This window comes from Copidosoma floridanum, unplaced genomic scaffold (assembly GCF_036245765.1).
Source record: "Copidosoma floridanum isolate Cflo_tuat_1 unplaced genomic scaffold, Cflo_Japanese_pri ptg000030l, whole genome shotgun sequence".
In the NCBI taxonomy this organism is placed as follows: domain Eukaryota; kingdom Metazoa; phylum Arthropoda; class Insecta; order Hymenoptera; family Encyrtidae; genus Copidosoma; species Copidosoma floridanum.
In genome coordinates this window covers 28,381,475-28,407,313 of record NW_028321907.1, presented here as the reverse complement: position 1 = coordinate 28,407,313, position 25,839 = coordinate 28,381,475, and the positions used below count along the sequence as shown (strand labels likewise).

Genomic DNA, 25,839 nt, shown 5'->3' with positions numbered 1-25,839 from the left:
GAGCTTGTAGTATTAAGTAATGCTTTAATGAGTTATAAAATGACCAGTAAAAACACCTTAGAATATGTGATTAAATATGCTTTTAACATTATTTATCAACAACATGAGCAAAGGTTAGTGCAGGGTTACTGCAAGTTAAAGTACTTAGTTTATAGGGTCATTGGATTAAATAGTTTCGTCTTTAGCTGTTTGGTCTTAATATTATTGAATCTCCCACCAGTATAACGACTTGCAATCCACTGCAATTAGGAACACTAACCATAAATTCATTTCTGTGAAACATAATTGATATAAATTGTACGTGATATGTTGTCAATACATCCTTACCAAATCAACCCATTTCTACTTCTAACTGAGGCTCAAGTATTTTGGTTTGCTGTAGTACGGACCCATGTTTTGGATGTTGACTGCTGAATTGTCACAGGATAACTAAAGCTATATGAAAATTCTTATCAGTTCATAAGAATGCACTAATTAAAAAGTATACTTTCTTTTATTCCACGATTCATGCATTTTTTGCTTCTTTGCCTACACAGTCATTGTTTTTGGCATCAACATTATTATCAGTTTCAAAATCACTTTCGGTATCAGCAGTACTAGGTCTACCAATGATATTTCAACTGAAAAGTTTAAAAAAAAACTTTTTTTATGGCCATTAAGTCCGCCTAAAAAATTTTTTATGTTTGGTTCAATGCTATTTTACACCAAAGAGCAAAACCACAATTTGATTTGATGAGCTTTACTAATTGTGCTAAATTTCATTCTACGTTAAATTTTTTGTGCCTTATGATTACCATATATTAACGCCGTTTTTGAATATGCCATGTTAAGAATGTGACGTGATGGTATTATACACTACTAAATGTTAATCACTGTACACTCTACAGTAGATTGCAAATAAGTGAAAGTATTATCTTCATAAACGTAAATTAAATATATATTTTTGCTACAGAGTATATGGACTGCTGTAACTTTTTAATGGAACAATCACTCTCACACCAGCAAAGCCCATGTATTTTCTTCGACGGATGATCATTGTTTCATAGGTAAGGTAGAAAAGTTGCATGGGGGTCACACGATCCAATGACTGTTCTTATAAGCAACGCAACAGATATTTTTTTTCGTAAAAATTGTTGAAAAGTATCAAGAAAATCTTCAATCTCTATAATTTATTTCGTGTGTGAAACCATATTCTATTTTATAGCTTAAAAACGACGTAATAACTATGACATAAGCTCGTATTCGTCACGTTAGATACTACGTGATAAACTAAGCAGTACTCTGCGCTAAAATTCGTTTATATACGTTCTACACTGTAGAAGAGTGTGTATATTTCATAAAAAATTAATCATTGGTTCTTAATGTTTAATCTTATGCTCATTGTAGAGAAAGTTTAAATAAACTATAGCAATAGTATGAATTCAATACATTTATGTATAGTAATAATTTTTTTTTAAATGCAGTTTTATTACATTTTTATTATGCATCAACTTTAGTATGAGCGACATCTTCTTACTCCATGTTAAAAAAGAATTTTTTATTCGTTTGACATTAAGGGTGGCACATATAGATTTATACGCACCGTTATGATGACATGCAGTTTATAATGTTGGGGAGTTCGAACTCTGGATAATCACCCATATAATTGAAAATTAAAACTTTTGAGCTACCTTTTCTTCAACTTTCAAATTACAGAAATCTTTATAGCAACTTTGAGATGTTTTCGTAGCACATTCTTAACTTCTATATAATTAATATTACTAAATTTCTAATCTAATTGATAATAGTAGAGATCAAGCCATCAATTTTCACGTTCGTACTTTTGACTCATCTAATGCTAAGGTAACGGTTATATAAAAACGCACACATGTGGTTCAACGCGCTAGCCTAATGTGAGAATCGCTGATTCTTTCAACACATAATAATTGGCAGACTTTTTAAAGTCCTGAATGTCTAGTACATACTTCATCATACTATAGACTGACTTACATGACAAATGCTGTTTTATTTATTATTAGCAAGTTCAGACAAGTCTTTTCACATTATTCAACACTACTGTATCAGTGGTGAAACAGACAAGAGTTGCATGAAATTCCGATCGGCCCGCAGCATAGTGGGACGAAACGCAAAAAAGTGTCGAAATTCCCGTTTCAACTGAATTTTGCACCAAAAAATTATCGTTAGGTATGATTTTATTCACCTTGGAGTCTAGTTTTAGAATCCGTTTCCCTCGCATGTCTATGTTACTGCACGTATTGTGTAGGTGGCGCCAAAGTCGCCGCTGTAGTCCTACCAAGCTGCTTACATTTAATTTCCGTAAAAGGTGTGACCAGGAAAAATAAGTAAGAAGTGGTTTTAATGGTTTTCGATGGTGCTGAATACGAACCTGATATTAATTTTGCAAAAAAAAATTGTTTAAGCATATTGTTTAAGCAAATATGAACAAAAAAATTTAAAAAAAAAAAACAATGATTTTTTTTCATTTTCAGATCTCTTATAACCGATCTGTCGTTTATTTTGCAAAAACGGATTGTTTACACAAATAGTTGGTGCAAATCATTAAAGCTACAAACAGTTCCCTATTTTCATGGTTTTTGAGGTCTTCTATTACGAATCTGTTATCTGTTTTTAAAAATCGATGTTTTAAACAAATTTTTTAAGCAAATTTTTTTAACAAATACCGAGTCGAAAATGTTGAATAAAATAGTATTCATGTTTTATAATGTTTGTTGTTGTCACTTAGAAATCTTACGTTTATTTCGCCAAAACTAATTGCTTCACTGAGTACCTTAAGCAAATATTACGTCAAAAATATTAAGTAAGGTAGCAGTATACTTTTGTTTATGGTTTTCATGCTTGCTTATCAAGAATTCGACGTACTCGTATATATATAACTTTTATACAGTTTTTTCTGTTTGATCCTTTAACATCAGCCATTGTATTGAAACAAACAATTTACTTACTTATTGTTGGTAACAAGTCAATGATTAATTGAGTTTGAAATATGTATTTTTGTATGCGTTTTTTTCAGGTTCAATGATGACGTACATCATATTCGAAGAAATGTCTTCTCGAATTTGTGCAGTGACAGAAAAATGTTATTAAATAAGATATTGTCAACAATAAATACGATTTTTTTCGCAAAGTAATGATGGTGAATTTGTAGGTATTCAGTTGGAGGAAAATTTGTCTTTAATTTGTTTAAACTAAATAAAAATTTATGGTTTTTTGATAAAAGTACTGTTGCTTGTTTTATTTATATAATGTATTGTTAGAAAAATTGTAAATTTTTCTCTTTTATAATATACATTCTACATTGTACATTGTATAATGTACATTGTTTGTCGTATATCTGATAGTGCCACACATAAATTTTAAAATAATTATACGCTATTTAACTAAAGGATATAAATTTTCTTATTTATACCTATTTTATGGAAAGCAATTACATTAAGAAAATATAAGTTATTGGCTGATGGCTTGAAGTAAACTATTCCAACTGTATGAAATGTAACTATTTTTTAATGTTCTTTGAACTGTAAGCCACACTCAGAACAATGTAATGATGTATATAAAAAACAAATTTCTGAAGACGTTAAAGCATAAGTTTCATGTAGGATTAGGATGACAGAAATTATTCACACCAACATTAAAGCTTTACTTTCTAATTTTCTGAAGAATTTTTTTTTTAGTTCGTACATTAAGAACACTTATATACTTAGTTGTTACTTATAGTTTTTATGATGATGTATTGAAAGTATGTCGTTAGAACTTATTTTACGTAATTTTAAAGAATAAAACAATTTAATCAGGATCCAAGTTACATACAAACTTCTTGTTGAGTCTTATTAATTGTTCCTAATGACAGAAATTTATAATAAATAATTGTTTTGTCTTTTCTTACTATGGTGTTAAATTAATAGTAAATGACACGAATATTTTACTTTATATATTCTGATATGAACAAAATAATAAATAAGCTAAAAGAAATTAGTATGATATAATAAAATATCATGTGCTTCTTTCAGCGTTGCAATAAACGAAGATATGTTTCAGCGCCTACTTTTACATTCTTATCCCTTGTTATGATTAACTCAAAATAAAAAAAAAAGATTTAACTAGTAAAATGCTATCTTTATTGATTAATAAGACGAATGAAATAAAGAACTTCTCAGATAAAAAGTGATATTCAAGAATTTTTAGGTAACTGATAGTGAAATTCTTTAAATTTTGAATAATTTGTCATGCAGAAAAGTTGTAAAAGTTTGTACGAATGATATAGTAATTGCTTGTATGGCAATAAATATTACAACCCTTTTTTTACTATGCATTACTGGTTTTTTAAATAGGTTTTTTCTAAAAATCAACTATTTTATTCCATTTACAAATCAAATAGCAGTATTACGAAGATAATGGTAGTATTATAAAATATACAAAAATGCAATACTAGTATTGGTGTTGTGTCTGAGCTTCTATAAGTGAAGGGCAGAACTCGAAGATTCGTTCTACAAACAAATAAATTTAATTTTTGATCGTCAGGGACCAGCCATTGGCCCAAAGGCCTTATTTGCTTTTACTTACAGTATACTTCTCTTTGAAATCGTTGACTCGGCGTTGTGGTGTTAAAACTCACCGAGTGGTATATATGGAGTAGTGTACGCTGAGCTAGGCAACAAGGTAGGCATAATGTTATATTAATGAAACATTTTATGTAATTTGGTCATAAGAATATTTTTTAATTAAAAAATTAAATTTTATTAACAAGCAAGTTGTCTTATCTGATGATTAATAGACTTAGAAAAGCCGAAAATAGTTGATTTCACAAGTAATATGAATTATAAAGTTTAAGATTCGCATTTACAATGTATATACAATTTAAAGTTTTACTACACTTAACTTATTTCTATGATCGTTGATTAGCCACTGCTTGCGCCCACGCAGTCAAAGGATCTTACAAGGTTGACCGCAATAATGATCCTAATCCTACATGAAAGTACTCGTGACGACGACAATATTTAGGCTGCTGCTTTTAACATAGGAACCGAAGTCGACGGTCCTTTCTTTTTTGTTCCTCCTTGATTCACTTTTTAGGTGAGTTTATAGTGGCCTGGTTTGCTCGAGCTTTTCTTACACAGCTTCGTCACCAAACTGAGTCTTACATTTGCTTGAAATGCATGCTTTTAATACGTAGCTTAATCACGGAACTAAGTCTTACATCCACTTAAAAGACGCAACAGAACTATGTCTTACATCCGCTTAAAAGACGCAACAGAACTCATTTTCCAACCCTTATAGTTACTTTGGAGCACTTGATGGAAGAGAAAAGGCCAACACTGTTATGTGTGAGGAGTATTTACACTCTTGCGTTTATGGAGGACGCGTCAAGTTGGGGGTCCGAACGACCAATCAGACCTCTCCAATTACTCTTGACTGATACGAGCACAGTCGTGGTGCAATAATTTTACAGCAATTGATGGTTAAAACTGCTGATCTCTCGGATTTTAAATCAAGTAAAAGTTGCTGTCAAAATTGTGTACGATATGTCTTGTGTACATCCGCAGTAAAGAATTTTAAAATTGTTAATTAATCACATTATTTGGTGCTGTAATGTGAATTGATTTTGTAAGATAAGCATTTCATAAGATTGTTTGAGGTTGCACGCGTAGTTAGAGTTTTGCGATGGTAGCTTGTTTCAAAAAAAGTAAGTTATATGTCACGCGACTGCAGAATCAGGTATACCGCTCGATGGTTCGAGATCGCTGAGCTTTTGCTTTTTATAATTTAATTTAAAAACGAAACTTTCTGTTTTAAAGGAATTAATATTTAGTACATGACAGGGAATGTTACATTGGATTGTGAAATATTACAAGTTTAACATATTATTCATCATTTACTGTTCAATAACTTCAACTCAAATAATTATTGACTTGTTACCAACAATTAGTAAGTAAATTGTTTGTTTCAATACAATGGCTGATGTTAAAGGATCCAACAGAAAAAACTGTGTTAAAATTATATATATACGAGTACGTCGAATTCTTGATAGGCAAGAATGAAAACTATAAACAAAAGTATACTGCTACCTTACTTAACATTTTTGACGTAATATTTGTTTAAGGTACTCTGTGAAGCAATTGGTTTTGGCGAAATAAACGTAAGATTTCTAAGCAACAACAACAAACATCGTAAATTATGAATAGTATTTTATTCAACATTTTGGACTCGGTATTTGTCTTAAAAAATTGTTTAAAATATTGATTTTTAAAAACAAAGAACAGATTCGCTTCGATCGAGAAAGAGAAAAAAAAAAAAAAAAAAAAAACGAGAAGAGAGAAAAAAAGGGCCGATTACCTGTAACTATTATCAAAGGAACAGGGGCAAGGTTGAAACTAATGAGAGACGCGTGAGTTACAACATAAATTCTTCCTTTATTACTTCCTAATCTCCTCTATTTTCCATCTACATGAACAGACAAATTAGCATTAGGGCTGTTAGACAGAGACTGACTGAGTGCGCACAGGCATAGCACATCTAGGCAAGTATCCATATATATATATGCTTAAATAGTAAAAAAATATTAAAACATATACATACAGCGATTAACACGAAATATATAAACACCCTAAGATTATAATCTCACGTTTATAGATTTATAGATAATTGATAAATAACACTTATGCATCGAAGAATCAGTTGGCATAAAAAAAATTTATTTCTAAGTTTTGGAAGAACTATTGTATTATATAAAAAGAATAGTTGATTTAATCAATAATTTAATAATTGATATTATGTATAACCATCTAATCAATTAATCAACAGTAAATGAACATCCAAATAAGAGATAAGTTACGAACCATACTAGAACAAGGAGAAAAAAATAATTGACAGTAGGGGTCACTTGTAGCAGAGTGGATAACTTAGCTAGTGTGCCGAAGATCACTGGTTGGATTCGTAAAATCGGTGAGATAAAATGAAAAATTCCTTTCAGTTATGTATTTTCTTAAGGTCATCAACCTTATATCGTCAGTTTAAAAACTCCTTAATTCTAATTTTACAAATGTATCTATTTTATATATTAAATGGAAAAGCTTTTCGTTCAAGTCAGAGTAATGGAGGGTTGACATGCACAGCGCAAAAGTAGATATATTTAGTACATACATACCTTTTCATGCAAATGTTAAAAAATATTTAGTTTTTAGTAATAATATATTAGATAAGTATAAAACATTAAATCTCTGCAGATTACAACCTATGAATAAATTATAGAAGTATAAGTCTCCTTTAAAGTATGAATGTATGAATGTAGCACAGTCTCTAGAGTAGTGCTTTGTAAGGTAAGATATATTTCCATTCATGTACTGTCTGCTATAGAAGTAGCACCTTATACTTGGGTACCCAAACGCCAACTGACCACTGGTTTTGGTCCGTTTAGTATACAAGGCTTAAACCTAAAACATAAGAAAAATTATGGGTCCAGGAGAACACGTATGTAAAGTGACAATAAGCGCAATTCTACCACTATCACCATATAAAGAAGAGGTTAAATACCATAAATCTAAAAAACAAAGAATCAAGCTTTTTGGTATTTATACACAATTATTTATTATAACAGGTGTTTTCATTTTTGTCTCAAATAATGCCATTCTAGATAAGTTGTACTGCTTATGAATACAGAGGTTATGTGTTAGAAGTATATTTACCACAAAGTGTAACGTTACATAATTTACTTAAGAAAATAATAAACGACCTTCATTTTTTTATCGGCGTAATGGGATGAATAAAATTTTTAATTGAAAGTTAATCATTACTCAATTTAAGAGTGCTACAGCTTCAAGAGAGACACAATTTATTTATTAAAAAATAATGTACCAGTTCTCTTATTAATCAATTTACAAATTTCCTTTCTATACTAGCTCAATTATCGTAAAGTAAATGAACTTAGCAACACATGATTTGGTGATTTGAATACAACTGTATTAATACAGTCATGCTCAAATCACAAAGCCCTGTGTTGCTAAATTTATTTCATTTTTCAACTTTTTGCTCGATGTTTTTCTTGAGAGATATATTTTACTAACCTATGTGTTTGATTACTAAAATTGTCAAAATTGATTTTATTTTAAAGAGACCAGAAATTTGCCGGGGTCGCAAAGTGCTGGAGCTTGGGGGTGGCATGAGCTGCCTAGCGGGTGTACTAGCAGCCAAGTACTGTGGTCCAAGTTCAGTTATGCTAACTGATGGTAACGGGACAAGCGTAGACAACATCAGATGTATCATTGAAAGAAATGGCATGACTGATCTCGTCAAATGTTGCATCATTCAATGGTCCAAGACCCCCAAGACGTTACTATGGAACAACAATTTCAGCAATAAAAATTGCTTGAATCAGGTATAATCTAATCAAATCTACTCCTTTCTGGTAATAAAAAATCATGAAATATTAGATTTTAGCTCTATGAAAAAAGACATTAGAAGGGACTTATAATATCTACTACTTTATTCAGTAATTAATTCTCAAATCAAACTTACACCACATTTATAAAATAATACTTTTTTTGAGAAAAGTTGTAGGCAATCATATGGTTATTTCAGGCTGTATGCATACGAAATTCTAAAAAAAATTAATAATGCACTGCACACTAGTATTGAGTTAGAGACTGACGTAAGAAACTTTTTTTTGGCTTCCCATGGGTCTCCAATGTTCAATATTAACCGTTAAAGCACTCCCATAACCCTAGTGGCATTCTTGGCTGCTCTTTTGATGTGCTCTCAGAAGGTGAGCTAAACGTTGACCCTTACTTCGAAGTAACACACCACTAGGTTCACGCAGATGGTCATTGATGGTTAATTTATTAACATAATGATTGGTAAACGCCCCCAGTTACATGGTAATTAGCTTTCTTGTTATAAATTGATGTTTTACGTAACTATAAGGCCACTAGCTAGAATTGTGGATTACCTGATGACTAGCACTTGCATTACGTATTATTGCCTTGCGAACCTAACAGCTATGATGGAAAAACAAATTTGAGCAAACGGAACAGTCTCCGATGGACAAGCATCATGAATCTATCTCCCCACCTTAGATTACCAAAACGACAAAACGACTGAGCTCTGCAAAAAAAGTGCTATAAACATCAGCATCTCTGACGTAAAACCAGGAGACGTAGCTTTACGTAACTATAAGGCCACTAGCTAGAATTGTGGATTACCTGATGACTAGCACTTGCATTACGTATTATTGCCTTGTGAATTTATAAAGTGGCCAGCAAGAGCCTGAGGATACTGGGCACCTGGCGCTTGTGTTATTTATTAGGTTCCTCCAGTTATCTTAATATCAGCACTTTTATTGTTAATTAACCTTTTACTTAATTATAAAGTCAACAGCTAGCACCCTTAATCCCGTAATAATTAAAGGTGATTGGCATTTATGTTGTTTATTTATTCTTTACTCACTAAAAAAGTGACCAGTAATTGCCTCTACTTACGTAGCAAAAAACAATTGAGTTACGTTTGATTGCTTTATTAAATCATAAAGTGTCTAGTAAAAGTCCTAGAATACCAGATAACTGGCACTTGTATTATTTATTATTCCTTTCTGAACTAAATAAATGGATAATAAGCACCTGAGTTTACTTGATGATTAGCTTTTTTTCTGGTGAATTTACGATTTACTTCATTATAAAGACACCAATTAGCACCCTGGATTATTTGATGATTGGCACTTGTGTTATTTATTAATGCTCTATAAACTATAATGACGTAATCAATTAGCTTCTCGGGTTACCTGATAGTTGGGATTTATATTTTTACTTAATACATTACTTTAAAAGAAAGTGGCCAATAAGCACCTAGGTTACCAAGTGATTGGCAGTTATGTTGTTAGTTTGTGTTTTACTTATTAATGAAGTAGCCCGTAACACCTTTAGATAACCTAGTAAATTTTCATTTGTATTGTTAATTTATGCTTTACTTATTATTTCAGTGGGTAGTAAGCGCTTCAGATGCAAAATTAGAAATGGAAAGCACAAAAATGATATAGCAGTAAAACTATGAAAATACTTGATTCAGGAGTTCATCAAAAACTAAATTGTGGTGAAAGACTAGCAAGCTTATTACAAGATTTTTTGTCGTATGGAATTCACGTCTTATAATTATATCTATTTTTTAATCTTTTCTAATTTCTGGCATTTTTTTCTAGGCCTCCTTTTATTTATAAATATGGTAATAAGTCATTTTCCATTGCTCACTCTCCTGCTAGTCGGTTTGCTCTGCACTCTTCCCTTTCATTAGTAATGCGATCTATCAGCTGTTAATAGAATACGTATACTTTTTTTTACCTAGATACACTTTTCATCTTTTTTTTGCATTTTCAGAGACTACTTTAGCCAACTTGAGGACAAAAATCACCATTTTATTTGTAGTCACAATATCCCTAACATAAACGGCCTGATAACAAACAGCAGAATGCAGAAACAGAGCGCTGAAACAGGTTAAAACACGTTTTAGCTGATACTTATGGTACCTTTAAAACTCTAAATCAGACCCCCATGGTCATGGTCTAATTTTAGCCTAGCTGTATCTTGAAAATCGCTTCTAAGTAAACAGCCTTAATTTTTTTTAACAGCAAACACGAAGCATGAACTTTTTTAGTTATTGTCTACAAATTTATATACGTGTATGCATGCCACGATTACAGTATGAAACTGACACATGTATCAACTACGAGCACATACATCAATACTCAAATGAATTGTATACATATATACATATATATACATGTATATAAATATATGCTTACGAATAGTGACTTATGCGGACAATTAAAGTGGAATCATGTGGACGTCCGCATAATCCTACCATGTTATTAATATATATGTTAAAAGCACGTAAAGTCCGCATAAGTCACTTTTTATAAACATACATATATATATATTTTTTTTTTCTTACCAATATATATAGAAAACTCGCAAAAACCGTTGTAATCGCTAACCGCAAAAACTACTAAGCCGATCTGGCTAAAATTTTTCATACTGACTCTTGACTTCCTAGATGATTTTAGTATAGTTTTTATCTTAAGAAAATTAATAACAATAGTCATAAATAAACTCAAAATTTTTTAAAAAACGCTAGCTTTTTACTTCAAGTCAGTAAGATCTGCTAGGTCGCGTAAAAAAAATCAAAGCTATTTGCAAGAGAATTCAGTAAATCTCGTTATTACATCCCCGAGAAAGTTGCCTAACACCACAGTCGTTCGTTAGCAGTGCATAAAACGTAGAGCTAGAAGTCGTGCAGCTGAGTATCCTGGCTACCAACGACATTGTTTTCTAATGGACAAGCAACTTACGTCGAACTCCATCCCGGACCACCAGGATTGAGGAGTGCCACCAATAAAAAGACTTTCTCGCCACTATTATCTCATGCGTAATATCAGGTGACATCTATATAGAGGATAATCTGCTCTAGCAATTCTTCTAGCTAACCTGGTGCTACTAGAACAGATTTTGCTACAACATCAAGGCTCAGACAACAACCCTGAGGAGCTCGGGCAGCCACAACGGCCTCCTCCTTAATGGTTCATTCCAACGGTATATCTTCAGAGACGGTATTTTCCAGGTCCACTTTTCCAACTTATGATGAGCGGTAAGTTATCCGGGGAATGACCCAAAACAAGATATTCTTCGGTTAGCAGCGTACCTTCCTCCAGCACAGTCTGGGTACGCAGAGACTTGGGGAATAACAGTTAAACTACATGCAGCTGGCTCTCCATCATTAAAAATAATAATAATGAATGGCTAGAAGTTTCACCACCGGTCCTTTTCAGGATCATCATAAGTGTTTACGTTCCCTAATTAACCAACAATCTCATCGGTTCTTTTTAGGGCTATTAAATATTAAACTATCTCACCAACAAATACATTTTTACTACTATTTCCAGCAACGATTTGTTGACTAAAGGACTATACAAAGCCGGCCACTATTAGACCAAATCAGTCATTCACTGGCAAACGTCACGAGAGGAGTTGTTCGTCACAAGGCTGAGAACCCTGGTGACTAACGACCCCACATTTCTCTCTCAACTTTAAGCATTTAACCAGGAATTACCGATCCTCCCCAAGGTTTGTGCTGGGCGAAACTAACAGCTATGATGGAAAAACAAATTTGAGCAAACAGAACAGTCTCCGATGGACAAGCATCATGAATCTATCTCCCCACCTTAGATTACCAAAACGACAAAACGACTGAGCTCTGCAAAAAAAGTGCTATAAACATCAGCATCTCTGACGTAAAACCAGGAGACGTAGCTTTACACTACTTAACTAGCTACAACGCTTCAGATGTTGTAGTTTTTTTCCAATTAGTATACTACTACAACAGCAGACTAGAGAAAATCATCTTGAGGTACCAAGGCAGTCACGTTCACTGAAAGCTTCAGTCAAAAAAGAGTTTATTTCACCGCTCTTTTTTAGGGCGATCAGACGTCGAACTATTTTGCCAATAAATATATTACAACTTAACAAAGTTGACAAAAAACCACCCTTAGGGTTCACAAAAATCTTAAAAATGCTTATACTCACAAGAGGGTGAGTTGGAAGGAAAACTCCAAATGCTTTAAATGAATACAATTTTAGGCGTCAAGAAACCGACGTAGAACATTTATTGAGTTCAAAATGTCAGCGTCAAAATCGACGAATAAGGAATCTATTAAGTGAGGGATTAGCTTTTCACTACATAACACTGACAATTATCACTTTAATTTTTTAGCTTTTAAAATAGGTAGAATAGTTATTTGTACTTATTGTGGTGAGAAATAAGACTTCGGAACTTTTTTGCTCTGTAATAATATTTTCGGATTGAAAAAAAAATTACTTAATGACATTTTTTGGCAGTTTCAAATCTTAACGCTTTTAACAAATAGCTCTTTTCATTTATTGTAACGTAAGAAAGTGCAAATCAATGGCCCTTTAGGGCTAACAATTATTTTATAACTTAAGGAACTCACGGTAGCTTTCAGCATCATTTAAATTTATTTTTATTTTTAACAGCTTACTATTTGACCACATAAATTGCATGAATTCCAAACAAAAATGCTTCAAATAAGTAGTTTTTTGTTCCAAGAAGTGTCAAGAATAGATGTAAAACTTTTAACTGAAAACGTTTAAACATCTTTCTACTTGTGACTGTTGGTCCACTGTTTTTTTAGATTATGTAATATCGAAGTTTAAGAAAAAGGACCTTACATTATAAGCCTTAATGAGTAAGGCCATATTTTTTCTTTTTTTTTGTCAAAAATTAGCGTGAAGTCAGATTTTTATACAAAAAAAAAAAAAAAAAAAAAAAAACACCGTTTATTGCTACTGTTGTATCAGTCATCTCAATCAGACCGTACTTGATATAGTTGACAGCTGCTTATTATTCTTTCGGATTGTATCTTGCGTGTAATATTAATATCTTGATAATTGGATTAATAGGAGATAATAATCTTGCAAATACTCTTGGTCCTTCTGTTTCTCCCTCTGATTGTCGTTTTGCAAAATACTTCGTTATTACTGTTAGATTCTATCCAACACTCCCTCCCAATTTAAGATAGCTAATAAAATATTGAAATTCGAAATAAATATGATTTGGATTTATTTTACTAGATTATTTTATTAAAAATCTTCTAGGGCACTTGTATCCCAGTTTACAAGGGTCAAGGGTCACTGCCATTTGGTTTGCACCTTACTTCTCATCTGAAACAAAACGAGTCATATTAGTAGTTTATCATAATTGCAGACTTTATTAATGCTACGTATTTAGCCTAATAGGTAGACAAAACAACGTAGGTTTGCTTGTGAGTTCTCTAGGCAATGGAGTCTCCAAGGAGTTTGACAACATATCTGTTCGTCGTTAAAGAGCCCTTTTAATCTCCAAAACTGGAATCTGAAATGCTTCTAAGTTTTCCTGCCTTCCTAAAAATTTTAGACCAAGAGACTTAGTACCAACCAAGTAGCGTAACACTCTTTTGACCATGATCCAATCTTTATCAGTTGGATTAATCTGATATCAACTGTATACATGCACAGCATATCTGATGTCAGAACAGACAGTATTAGCCACTTACAATAAATTGCCAACAGCCTCGCAATAAGAAACGATTTTCTGTCGATTTTATCTCTTTTAAGTAATTCTGCCTTTTTGATTGTTCTCTTTGTTTTCTTTGTTGATTCAGCACATAGCCATAGGAGTTCTTACGGGTTTCTAATCTTTGAATCCATATCTATTCAAAATTTCATCTATATAGTAAGTGTGAGTCAAGGTTGAAACCTACTTCACCGTTTGTCTTCTGACTTCGATGCCTTAAGAAAGACTCTACTTAACGAAGATCCGTTATTTCAAATTCACTTTGCAGATTTTATTTAACAAACTTCAGCTTATCAGGATTATTACTCACAATAAGCATGTCATTATCATATAGAACCAAAATAAGAATTTTTTCTGTTTCGTGCTAAGTAAACGGATATGGTTCTAAAATGTGTGACCTTAGACCTTTTTTAGTTTCAGCTTCCGAGAACCTTTAATGCCATTTTTTAGAACTGACATTTATATCACACAAGGCCAGTTGCAGCTTACAGACTTCATTTTGGTATTCTTGGTCCACGCAGATTAAACTTTTTGGTATCCTCATATACATATACATTGTCATAAAGAGTACCATTCAAGAAAGCTCTTTTTACGTCTAGCTGACAAGTGTCCAAATTGAATTTATTGACCAGAGCACGAACCTATCTGATCAAAGTCAATCTTGACACTAAGGTGTAGGTTTCTGTCAAAACGTATTCATTTTTGTTTTAAATCCCTGTGATACCAGCCATGTTTGACATTTTTTCTGCCCTTGAGAATCGACCTGTTTCTGTAGCGCCCAACAAGAATCAATTATGTTTGGAAGTTTGCCATTTATAAGTTCCACAGGTCTCTCTTTCAGTACCCAAACGTCATTTTTTGCCATTGAGTCGAGATCATCTTGTACCACTTGAATCAATCCTTCCTAATCCACTTCCTTCATTGCTTCTTCATACGATGATAATCCTTTGTTCATCTCAGCTAGTAACAAGCAATGAGTAAGATCTTCTGCAGACATATAGTACCATTCTAACGTCTCAACATCATATTTGTTAAAAGTTAGATTTTTTATTAGATCTTGAGTAAGAGCCAAGCCCGTAAAGCTGACGTTTTTCATCAAATTTTCATATGCAGGAGTTAATTCTACTGCATTTGCTTTCATTTGTGTTGACTTTTTCGGCCTATCTAGTTTTCTCCATACAACTGGAGGCACTCTATCCTTTGTTTTTCGAAGCTTTGAACGCCCCTACTTTCGTTAAATTTTCCTTCGTCTATGCAAAGCAGACGATATCCTGTAGGTATATAGTCCACCTTGATAGTTTGCTTTTCTTTAGCCTGAAATTTCGTATCAGTGTTTCTCTAAACTCTCACGTAGGAGACACAGTCGAATTTTTTCATTTGGCTTATATCTGCCTTTTTAATTAGGGCAAACTTGACCAAAAGCATTTCTATATTATTTGAACTATGTGGCATGTGATTGTATGCAAAAACTGCCACGTTTAGACCCAAGTCCCACATGTTTTCCGGAAGTTTCAAATCACATACGAGATCTCGGACTTTCGTTTGAAGGGTTTTGTTCAGCTTTTACAACGTACCATTCAATTTGGGGGTATCCGGACGTTCAGCTCCAAGGCTGTCCAACACTTTTTGAGTGCACCCTCCCCTGTGAATTCTGTGATAATATACTTTAATATCACACCCTAAAAAGTATTCACAGCCTTTGACAAAATTTTCCAAACGTTCAACTATATCACTTTTGTTCTTTATGGGATACGCCATTGCAAATCTCGAGAAGTCATCAATGAACTCACAAATGAATTTATATTTTTTCGGGAAAACTGGTGGACTGATTACTTCCATTGTGTCACAATAAATAATATAAAATAATCTGGTTGCTCTTTCTCGCATGGAAGGGAAAAGTAGTTTCTGAGATTTTGTTTTAAAGCTCACGTCACACATCCTTATCACATCACTATAAACAGCCTCCTTCAGACTTTTCATCTCCAGATATATTTTTTGCAGTTCTCTGAGATATTCCAATGACACATGTCCGAGCCTTACGTGCAATATCACAGCTCTGTTATTATATTTAAACATTTTATATTTTTCAGGAAATGGACTTCACTTATTACTTCAGTTTTGACGATCCAGACTTCGTGAAACTTTTTATTTTGTATAAAAAATACATCGTCAAATGGACTGTCATGTTGATCTACCTTTTCGATCAAGATACCTTCTGACTCTGCCGTTAGTATTTTCATTATTTTGGCATTTCCGATCTGTCTTTAACCAAAATTTTTTTTTGCTGTCCAACTTTGCAAATTCTACTGTCCAGTACAGTTTTTTGTATATTTCTGATGTCCAGACATTTTCTGTTTCAGGATCGAAAATGCTTATTTCTTGATCATCTTAATATATATACAGGCCCATGTCAGTAAATTTACGTAAGGAGAGTAAATTTTTAACTTAGTTGCGAGCATAGACTACTCCGTTAAAATCAACTTCATTTTTAGTATTTTTAAGAAGTAGATTTCTTATTTCCTCCATTTTTCTATCTGCAAAAGAGTCTAAACTTGCACATTTAATGTTTTTGATTTGGCTTCTGTTAAATTATTTAAATAATTCTTTCGACTTAGTAAGGTGGTTGGTGACTTCTAAATCAATGATAAATTTAACTTTATTAGTTCCGTCCGACTCTAAACTATTTACCTCATCCGCAGAATTTAAAAACAGAGTTTTGAGAGAATCGATCAACGTCAAAGACTCACCTTAATTCGGGCCCGACGCATTTTGTTTTTCCTTAGTATTACGGTTCTGGTCGGAAACTTTTGGTGTTTTAAGGTCTTTTTTATTTCTAATGTGGCTAAGGTTCCTTTCTGCCCAAAGTTTCAGGAATTCCATGCCCCAGCTTTTTAAAATCCCATGAATCAGACTTATTTTGCTCACCACATCTCCATCTTCACCTCTTGTAGGCTGGTATATAGTTCAGGAATGTACAGCACGTACAGAATTTTTTAAGTTCAGTTCCAGCTTTCTAACATTTGTCAACAGCACTTCACAGTTAATTCAAAGTAAAATATATATAATTTATTAACACTGGGTACAATTTTAATAGTGTAGAAATCAAAAGATAACAATGAATATAAGAGTTTGGTAACAGGAATCACTATGTAAATATATAAATAAATCTTGTTATGTAAATAACTAGAACTGTTAAATAAAATAGTTAATGAAAGAACTGTGCTTTTGACCCACGTGAGCGAAGACAGCTGCGGCTTAACGGACTGCATGGCTCGAGCGTGGTAGGTGGACTGGCTGTTGCTCACAGACGAGCAGTCGCAAGCAGCCAAAGTAATATATATGTATCTGACGCAGAGCAGTATAATTGGTAGTCACGCAGGGCCATCATACGCACGCTATTGGTTAAAGAAAAAAAACTGAAGAAAAATAAAGTGCGTGAGTATACAAACTTTAGAATAAAACCATCAAACATACTAGTTTGATGTTGAACATACTCCCCAGGTTGATGGACAGCAGTCAGTACGAATGTACATAAAAAAAATGAAAGAAAAATATAAAAAAATTTTATTATATAATCAAAATTAAGAGAATACTAATGAAGACCGCTTGTCTACTTACAATAGCAAACTAAGTGAAAGTATGGTAACTGTTCTTAATTTTATAACTTGATTATCCAAGTGCAACTAATAAGACATTAAAACGTTTAATCCGAATTAATAGCTTCAATTTCAGAGTTTGTCCTTAACAATATTAATTTATGGATCGGTCTAGTCAGAACAGTACTGGACGTTTTGACCTTTACGACCCTGACTAGGGACCTCTGATCTTTAAAAATTTTAATTATACGACCCAGAGGCCACTTGCCAGGTCGAGTCAACTCATTCTTAATAAGGACTAAATCCTCTATCTGCATGGATCTTTGGGGCGTAAGCCACTTAGATCGTGCCTGAAGAGTGCTGAGGTACTCTGAGGACCACTGCCTCCAAAAATCCTGGACAGTCTGTGTAATGGAGATATTTTTTCGGAGGTCAAATCTGGTTGGGGCAAAATATAGAACGGTCTAAGGATTAATAAATGGGCAGGAGTGAGAGCATAAAGGTCCTCAGGATCATTGGTCAGAGGGCACAGTGGCCGCGAATTAAGGCACGATTCTATACGACACAGAAGGGTCGAGAACTCGACAAACGTCAAAATCTGATCACCAACGACTCGCTTCAAATAGAACTTCGCTGATTTTACCGCAGATTCCCAAATACAACTGAAGTGAGGGGCAGCTGGAGGATTAAAATGCCACTCAGTACCAGAAGACGACAGACTATCGGCAAAATCAGATTAATGACACCGAGCTGTCCACATTCTTTTTAATTCGTGGTCAGCACCTACAAAGTTCGTGCCCTGATCACTATAAAGATCAGTACACTGCCCTCGACAAGACACAAGGCGATGAAATGCTGCAATTAATGCCTCAGTCGAGCAGTCCTCAGCCACTTCCAGATGTACCGCTTTGGTGGCCATACATATAAACACGACCACGTATCCCTTGAGAGTACCCTTCCCTCGACTCTTAGACAACCGAATTAAAAAAGGTCCGGCATAATCAACTCCAGTCTTCTGAAAGGGTGGACTAGAAGCTACTCGACAATTTGGAAGATCGCTCATCAATTGAGTCTGAGTCCGGCCCTTGTACCTTTTACAGGTGAAACAGTGACTAAATTCGGCACGCACTACTTCACGACCTCGCATAATCCAATATTTTTGCCTAAGAGACACGAGAATTATCTCAACACCTCCATGTAATGCCTTGCGATGATAATAGTCAATCAACAATTGAGTGATACAGTCGTAGCCATAGAGGATTAAGGGATGTTTAGCATTCGCATCTAAAAGAGAGTTACTAAGCCTTCCACCGACTCGAAGAAGATCATCAATGATAACAGGCGTTAGTTTATGCAAACGATTATTTGATGGAAGCTGTTCTAATTCATCAGGACTTAGCTCTTGGTTTCTACAAAGAACAGCTAAATCGGCAGAAAACCATCTCTGCTGATGTGTATAAACTATTAAAGGTGCAGCATTATCGATTTCCTTAGTCAACAGGTTGCCTAAGGCTACATTGTAATAGGTATTTACAGAAATAAAAGCCAGCTTAGGCTGGTAGGAGTCAGTTTTGTCGATGTTGACCCTTTTTTGAACTACCTTAATGAAAAGCTTATAAACAAATTGAAGACAATAAGCAGTTACTCTAAGAAGCCTTTCCCATTTGGAATATTGACCATACAATTCAGTGACAAAGGTATCTAACCCTTTAGTTTCCATCAAGACGTTTACATTATAGAGTGGATCCTCTAAAATTTCAATCTTAAGTTTGGGGTACTCGGGCTGGAGCTCGTGGAGAATATCTGGTCCAGAAAACCACAAACGCTGTTCTCTCATTTGACCTAGATGTATTCCTCGAGAAGCTATGTCAGCTGGGTTCTGACTAGATCTTATATGGTGCCACTCAGCCTTGGGCATCAGCTCGGATATGTTTGAGCACCTGATGGCAACGAAAAAAGGCCATCTGGATGGCGGCGCATTAAGCCAATGCAATGTGTTTAATGAGTCAGTCCATAGGTGGACGGGTGCATCTTTGACAGGGCAACAATGAAAAAAATGACTGACAATTTTAACAAGCAGCTGAGCAGCACAGAGTTCCAGCCGTGGTATACTCAAGGTCTTAATAGGGCTTACCTTGGTCTTAGCCAACTGAAGAGTGACGTAGACCTTTTCATCTTTAACTACACGAATATAAATTACAGCAGCGTAAGCCGACTTAGATACGTCAGCAAAGCCATGTATTTCTAACCTTTCAAAGCCTGATGAGAAGAAATTCCAGCGAGGTATAGTAATTTTGTTTAATTGGGGCACTTCATCCAACCACTTAACCCATTTAGCAACAACTGTCGGCGGCAGAGGATCATCTCATGATATTTTTAATAGCCATAAGGACTGAAATAGAATTTTGCCTAAAATAATAACAGGCGAAAACCATCCTAACGGATCAAAGAACTTAGCTAATTGTGCTAAAAAATATCGTCTCGTCCAAGCTTGAGGGCTAGGGCTAACAATTAATTGGAAGTGAAAGTCATCACTTTGTGGATTCCAAAACAAGCCAAGAACAGAAATTTTAGTCTCAAACTCCTTGAGTTCCTTTGGCTTGTCGACCTTGAATTCGTCAGGCATGCCAGAGAGCACTTCAGAAACATTAGCTGACCACTTTCTGAGAGGAAAACCACCAAAATGAGCTAATTCTAAAAGTTCTGCACTCTTTTGTTGTGCTTCAACTAACGAATGAGCGCCTGAAAGACAATCGTCAACATAAAAATCCTCCAAAATAACCTTGGTGGCTCTAGCATGGGATTCAGCATCATCAGTAGCCAGCTGGCGAAGAACACGAGTAGCTTGAAATGGCGAGCTTGCTAGGCCGTAAGTAACTGTGTTGAGTAAAAAGATTTTTGGAGGGTCAGACTGCTTTGAACGCCAAAGGATAGCCTGAAAAAACTGATCATCAGGATGAACAAGTATTTGCCTGAACATTTTCTCCACATCAGTGGTGAACGCAAACTCATAAAATCGCCATTTCAAAATGATTTCATACAAATTATTCAGTAAATTTGGACCTGAGTATAAAACAGAGTTCAATGAAAGGCCTTTACGATTTTTGAATAAACCATTAAAGACTACTCTTAACTTTGAAGTTTCTTCGCTCATTTTATAAACACCATGATGTGGTAGAAAATAAACAGCACGATCAGACTCAGAGCTTTCCCTCGTGTGTCCTAAGGCTAGGTATTCCGACATGAATTTGTTATAAGCACCGTAAAATTCAGGGTTCTTTTGGAAACGTTGTTCCAGCTGCTTGAACATAGTCAAAGCTGCTTGATACCAAACTTTATGAGCAGCTGTTAGATCGTCTACCGAGGTTTTAAAGGGTAAACGGACTACATAGCGACCATTAGGTTGCCTAAGGTGGGTATTAACGAAATGACGCTCACATTCAGCATCTTCAGGACTTAACACGGGTTTTGAAATCGGCTCTTCAATCGACCAAAACTTTTGAACAAGATCGAAAAGACCAGATTCATTTGTGATATGCAAAGACACGGAGTTCTTTAGATTCAAAGAAGATATAGTCACTGGGCCGGACAACAACCAGCCTAGTTTAGAAGATGAAGCTATGGGCTGATCAACTCTGCCTCGTTTAACAGAATTATTAATTATAGCGGCATAAACCGAAGCATCAAGTAGTAAATCTATTTTTTCTAAACCGTAAAAATTCGGATCAGCCAATTTTAGACCCTTTACATGTTCAAAATTGACTACTTTTTGACAAACAGGAGGCTTATAAGAAGTAATGCAAGGCACTACCAAAGCTTCAACTTTCAAACTAAAACTGGATTAAAAATGGGGTTGAATCTTGAATTGAACCGACCTTTTTACGTTTACAACTCGATCCCCTATACCTGACAACGAGATGTTCAAACTACGGCTTTGAAAATTTAACAAAGTACAAAGAGACTTAGAGATTAGAGAAGATTGTGAACACTGGTCATTTAGTGCTCTTACCTTAATACTCGAACCGCTAGAATCAACTATATACACCACTGCAGTAGCAAGAAGCACCCTGGGTGCTTTAGGCCAAATCACACCATGAGAAATACCTACGTTAAAGCAAGAACTACCTTTAGGATCAGGCTTTCCACTGTCCTTACTATTATAAAGTGTGTCCTTGTTAGCATCAGAATCATCTCTATGCATCAATGTGCTGTGTCTTTGTTGACATTTAGAGCAATTAAATTTTAAAGGACACTTATTTGAGCTATGTTTCCCAAAACAATTAGGACAAATCTTTTTAGTATCAATAAAGCTCTTTTTTTCTTTCCAAGTTTTTGATTTAAAATTGTCACATTGATCAGACTGCAACTCAACCTACTCCTGATAGTAATTCACCAAAACAAGCATTTTGGTAAATTATTATCAGGAGTGGGTTGAGCTGCAGTCTGATGCACAGCAGCAGATTTATTAGTTTTAATCTTCTGATCAAGATTATTCGAATTTTTCCTAACGGAAGCCTCTAAAGTTATAATTTGAGCAATTATAAACTCCCTTAACTGTATAAGTGTAGGCGCATTGCCACTGCTCCCTAAATGCTTTCGCCAATCTTTATTTGTGTGGAAATCGAATTTACTGGTTACAAGAGCAATGAACATATCACTATCGCCCATCTATCTACCCATGGCCACCAAGGAGTCAAAGGGACCCCGCATTTCTTTGGAAATGTGTTTTATTTCAATGCAAGAAGAGTTTTTCATTGGTTGGGCACTAATAATGGAGTTAGTGTAAGAGGACACTAAACGACGCTGATTATCGTAAAAGGCAAGGAAGGTCTCCCAGGCCTGTGTATAATTTTTCTCTGTGAGAGGAATATTCTTTATAAGATCTGATGCATCACCACTAACGTGAGTACGTAGATGCTGGTATTTAATTACTCCAGGGAGATCCTGCTTCCTATGCACCAGGGCTCTGAATACGTCCCGAAAGTTTTCCCAACACTCTAGTTTACCATCAAAGATTGGGAGATTAATTGATGGCAAAGAAGAATAACTTTGGAAGTTATTTTGATTTGGAGCGGGGTTTTGAATGGGTGGAGCTGTACCAGGATTTTTGATGGAAAGTAAATGTAGGTAGTCCTCAAAATTCCCAACAATCGAATAATATTGATCTTCATTAGTCTCATATAAACCATTTTTAAAATAATTATGGTCCCTATCAAGAGATTGTAACTGCAAAATAGCAGCATTAATCAACTTAAACTGCTCGAACGCATCTTTAACTTGCTGCAGTCGCGACACAGCTTGACCCGTTGTCATTTTTTGGTACCAAGCTTTTTAAAATTAATAAAAGCGTTTTTAATCTTGGTAAAAAGGCTACGCTGAGTTGAATAATACGACTCCATTGCATGGGGTTAACCTCACCTGGCAGTGACTATGTTGGGTTAAAATGTGAAAACTATTTGAATAAGTTTTAATTTCAATTAAAAATAAAGACTCTCAATTGAGTAACCTTAATATTAAGGTAACTAAATTATAATGCAGTTCTAGCTATGTAGTTAATAATTGTACTATCACAAATAATTATAAATATATAATAATTATAAGCATAATACAATTATAAATATTAGATCAAACGAAAAACGATCCTAACGAGAAGCAAAAAAGGTTTGATCAAAACTTATATTTAATAAAAGAAAAACTGAAAGTCACTAAATTGATCACGCAGTCAGTTAAATCTTTTCTCTTACTAAGCATAATACGATAAAGGCTTCTTTCGCTGAGAATCAACAGCAACAGCAAGACCAGCTATAGAGGCCCGCAGCAAAGGCAAGCAGGACAGCTGAACGGCAGCACGGCGTCAGCAGAGCGAGCACGAAGTGGCCCGCAGCAGTAACAGCAGCGACGGGGCGAGCACGAGGTGGCCCGCAGCAGAGGGAGCGGCCCGCAGCAGCAACAGCAGCGACGGGGCAAGCATGAGGTGGCCCGCAGCAAGGAGGCCCGCAGCAGCAACACCAGCGACAGGGCGAGCACAAGGTGGCCCACAGCAAGAGCAGCCAACAATGTCCGCAACAGTTTTTACACTCACGGCAAAGGCCTTGCTTTAAGCGAGCCGAGCGCTATATATACGTGTGCAAGAAGAGACACACGCGATGGCAACGAAGGCCTAGCTTTAAGCGAGCCGAGCGCTATATGTGCGAGAGAGCACAGAAGTGAGCTTCTGCACTGTATATGCAGAAGTTGATGGCTGTAAAAGAGCCGAGCGTTATATATGTGTATAGACACACGATGGCAACAAAGGCCTGGCTTGAAGCGAGCTGAGCGCTGTATGTGTATATGAGAGAGAGCCCGAACAGTGCGCCAGCGCACTATCCGCGTCCGCCAAGACGCTCTCTCTTGATGAAGGATGACGAAGGCCAAAATGGCTGACTTCAACCAAACCACAAGGCACGAGCACAATGGCCGAAATAATTCCCTCACCGTTCGATCCGGCTCGAAGGACAATGTTCGGGATTTAATGAATGATAAGTGGACTGTATTGATAAAAAAATGCCGGATCTACTAGGTGAGGAGAATATCAGAAAGAAAAGGGTGACCAGGTTCAATTCAAATAAACTAATGGAGCACAGCACTTCACAGTTAATTCAAAGTAAAATATATATAATTTATTAACACTGGGTACAATTTTAATAGTGTAGAAATCAAAAGATAGCAATGAATATAAGAGTTTGGTAACAGGAATCACCATGTAAATGTATAAATAAATCTTGTTATGTAAATAACTAGAACTGTTAAATAAAATAGTTTATGAAAGAACTGTGCTTTTGACCCACGTGAACGAAGACAGCTGCGGCTTAATGGACTGCCTAGCTCGAGCGTGGTAGGCCGACTGGCTGTTGCTCACAGACGAGCAGTCGCAAGCAGCCAAAGTAATATATATGTATCTGACGCGGAGCAGTATGATTGGTGGTCACGCAGGGCCATCATACGCACGCTATTGGTTAAAAAAAAAAAACTAAAGAAAAATAAACTGCTCGAGTATACAAACTTTAGAATAAAACCATCGAACATACTAGTTTGATGTTAAACAGACCACAATTAAAATAATTTAAGTTTTCATAGCTTTGACAGTTGTACTTAACCTTGTCAACTCCAAAGTACATCATGATATCCAAAAGTGGCTGCAGATCGTTAAAGCTGTTAAAATAAGTACCATTATTACCACATCTTTGATACGATACCCAATAACTTTTAGATCCATCCTTATCGTCAAGATTTGCGATAGCAGTTTTATGATATCATGGCCCATTTGAAGGTTAGTCGTTTCGCATAAATGTCCCACGAAAATTAGTAATTTTTAATTTTTTAGCATATTAAACTAAATTTAAGTTGGTTAAAGTTTGGTCAGCAACTTTTATGTCATTGATTTTTTTCTTATTTAGAAGACCATGTCCCGTCTTATTATATATGATTATCGCTGTTCAGAGGTTTGACAATGACTGAGCTTTAGAGAATGAGATCATCGGATTTATAGTCTGCAAGTCTGAAAAATGTGCAACCATGAGAGTATATGAGCAGTGTATCCATAGACTAGACGTCAGTTGTGCCTTGGCACATTACACATGCACAGTATACATTGGAGATGAGAGTGGCAGGCCACTGTATCATTCAATGTACTGAGCTCAATTTTTGTAATCATACAGAATCTTGTAGCCATATAACTTACACGCATAGATAAAATAATTAAGAAACTTATGTACGTTGGATTTAGAGTACTTAATGTATCGAGAACTCTGATGTACGATTTTCATTATGCGTATATGAAGCACGATATTATGTAGACGATATTCCATTTGACTCACCTCGAAGAAACAAAAAAGAAATAGAACTCATTATTTCATGAGTCTTGTGGTAAAATCATGGTAGAATTCATCGATCTTCAGAATAAAATGTATTGTATTCGTACACAAGAAAATTAGTCAATCAAAAATGAAGAGGTGTAAGAAAATCGTTTGTTAAAAAAAAAAGGTTTTGACGACAATAAAGACTAAGAGTTCAACTAATCTAATATTTCATGTGAGCGAAATCTTATACGTCCTAAACGTCATGATGTCTACACTAGAAA

At 34.9% G+C, this 25,839-nt stretch overlaps 1 protein-coding gene across 1 annotated transcript in view; it reads left to right on the top strand.

The window, feature by feature from the left end:
* Positions 1-25,839, top strand: part of LOC106638944 (calmodulin-lysine N-methyltransferase) — a 328,715-nt gene that overhangs the window by 157,604 nt on the left and 145,272 nt on the right. Inside the window, exon 2 of the mRNA XM_014352347.2 lies at positions 8,126-8,389. Coding sequence (XP_014207833.2) covers positions 8,126-8,389 — 264 coding nt within the window. The remainder of the gene's footprint in view (positions 1-8,125; positions 8,390-25,839) is intronic.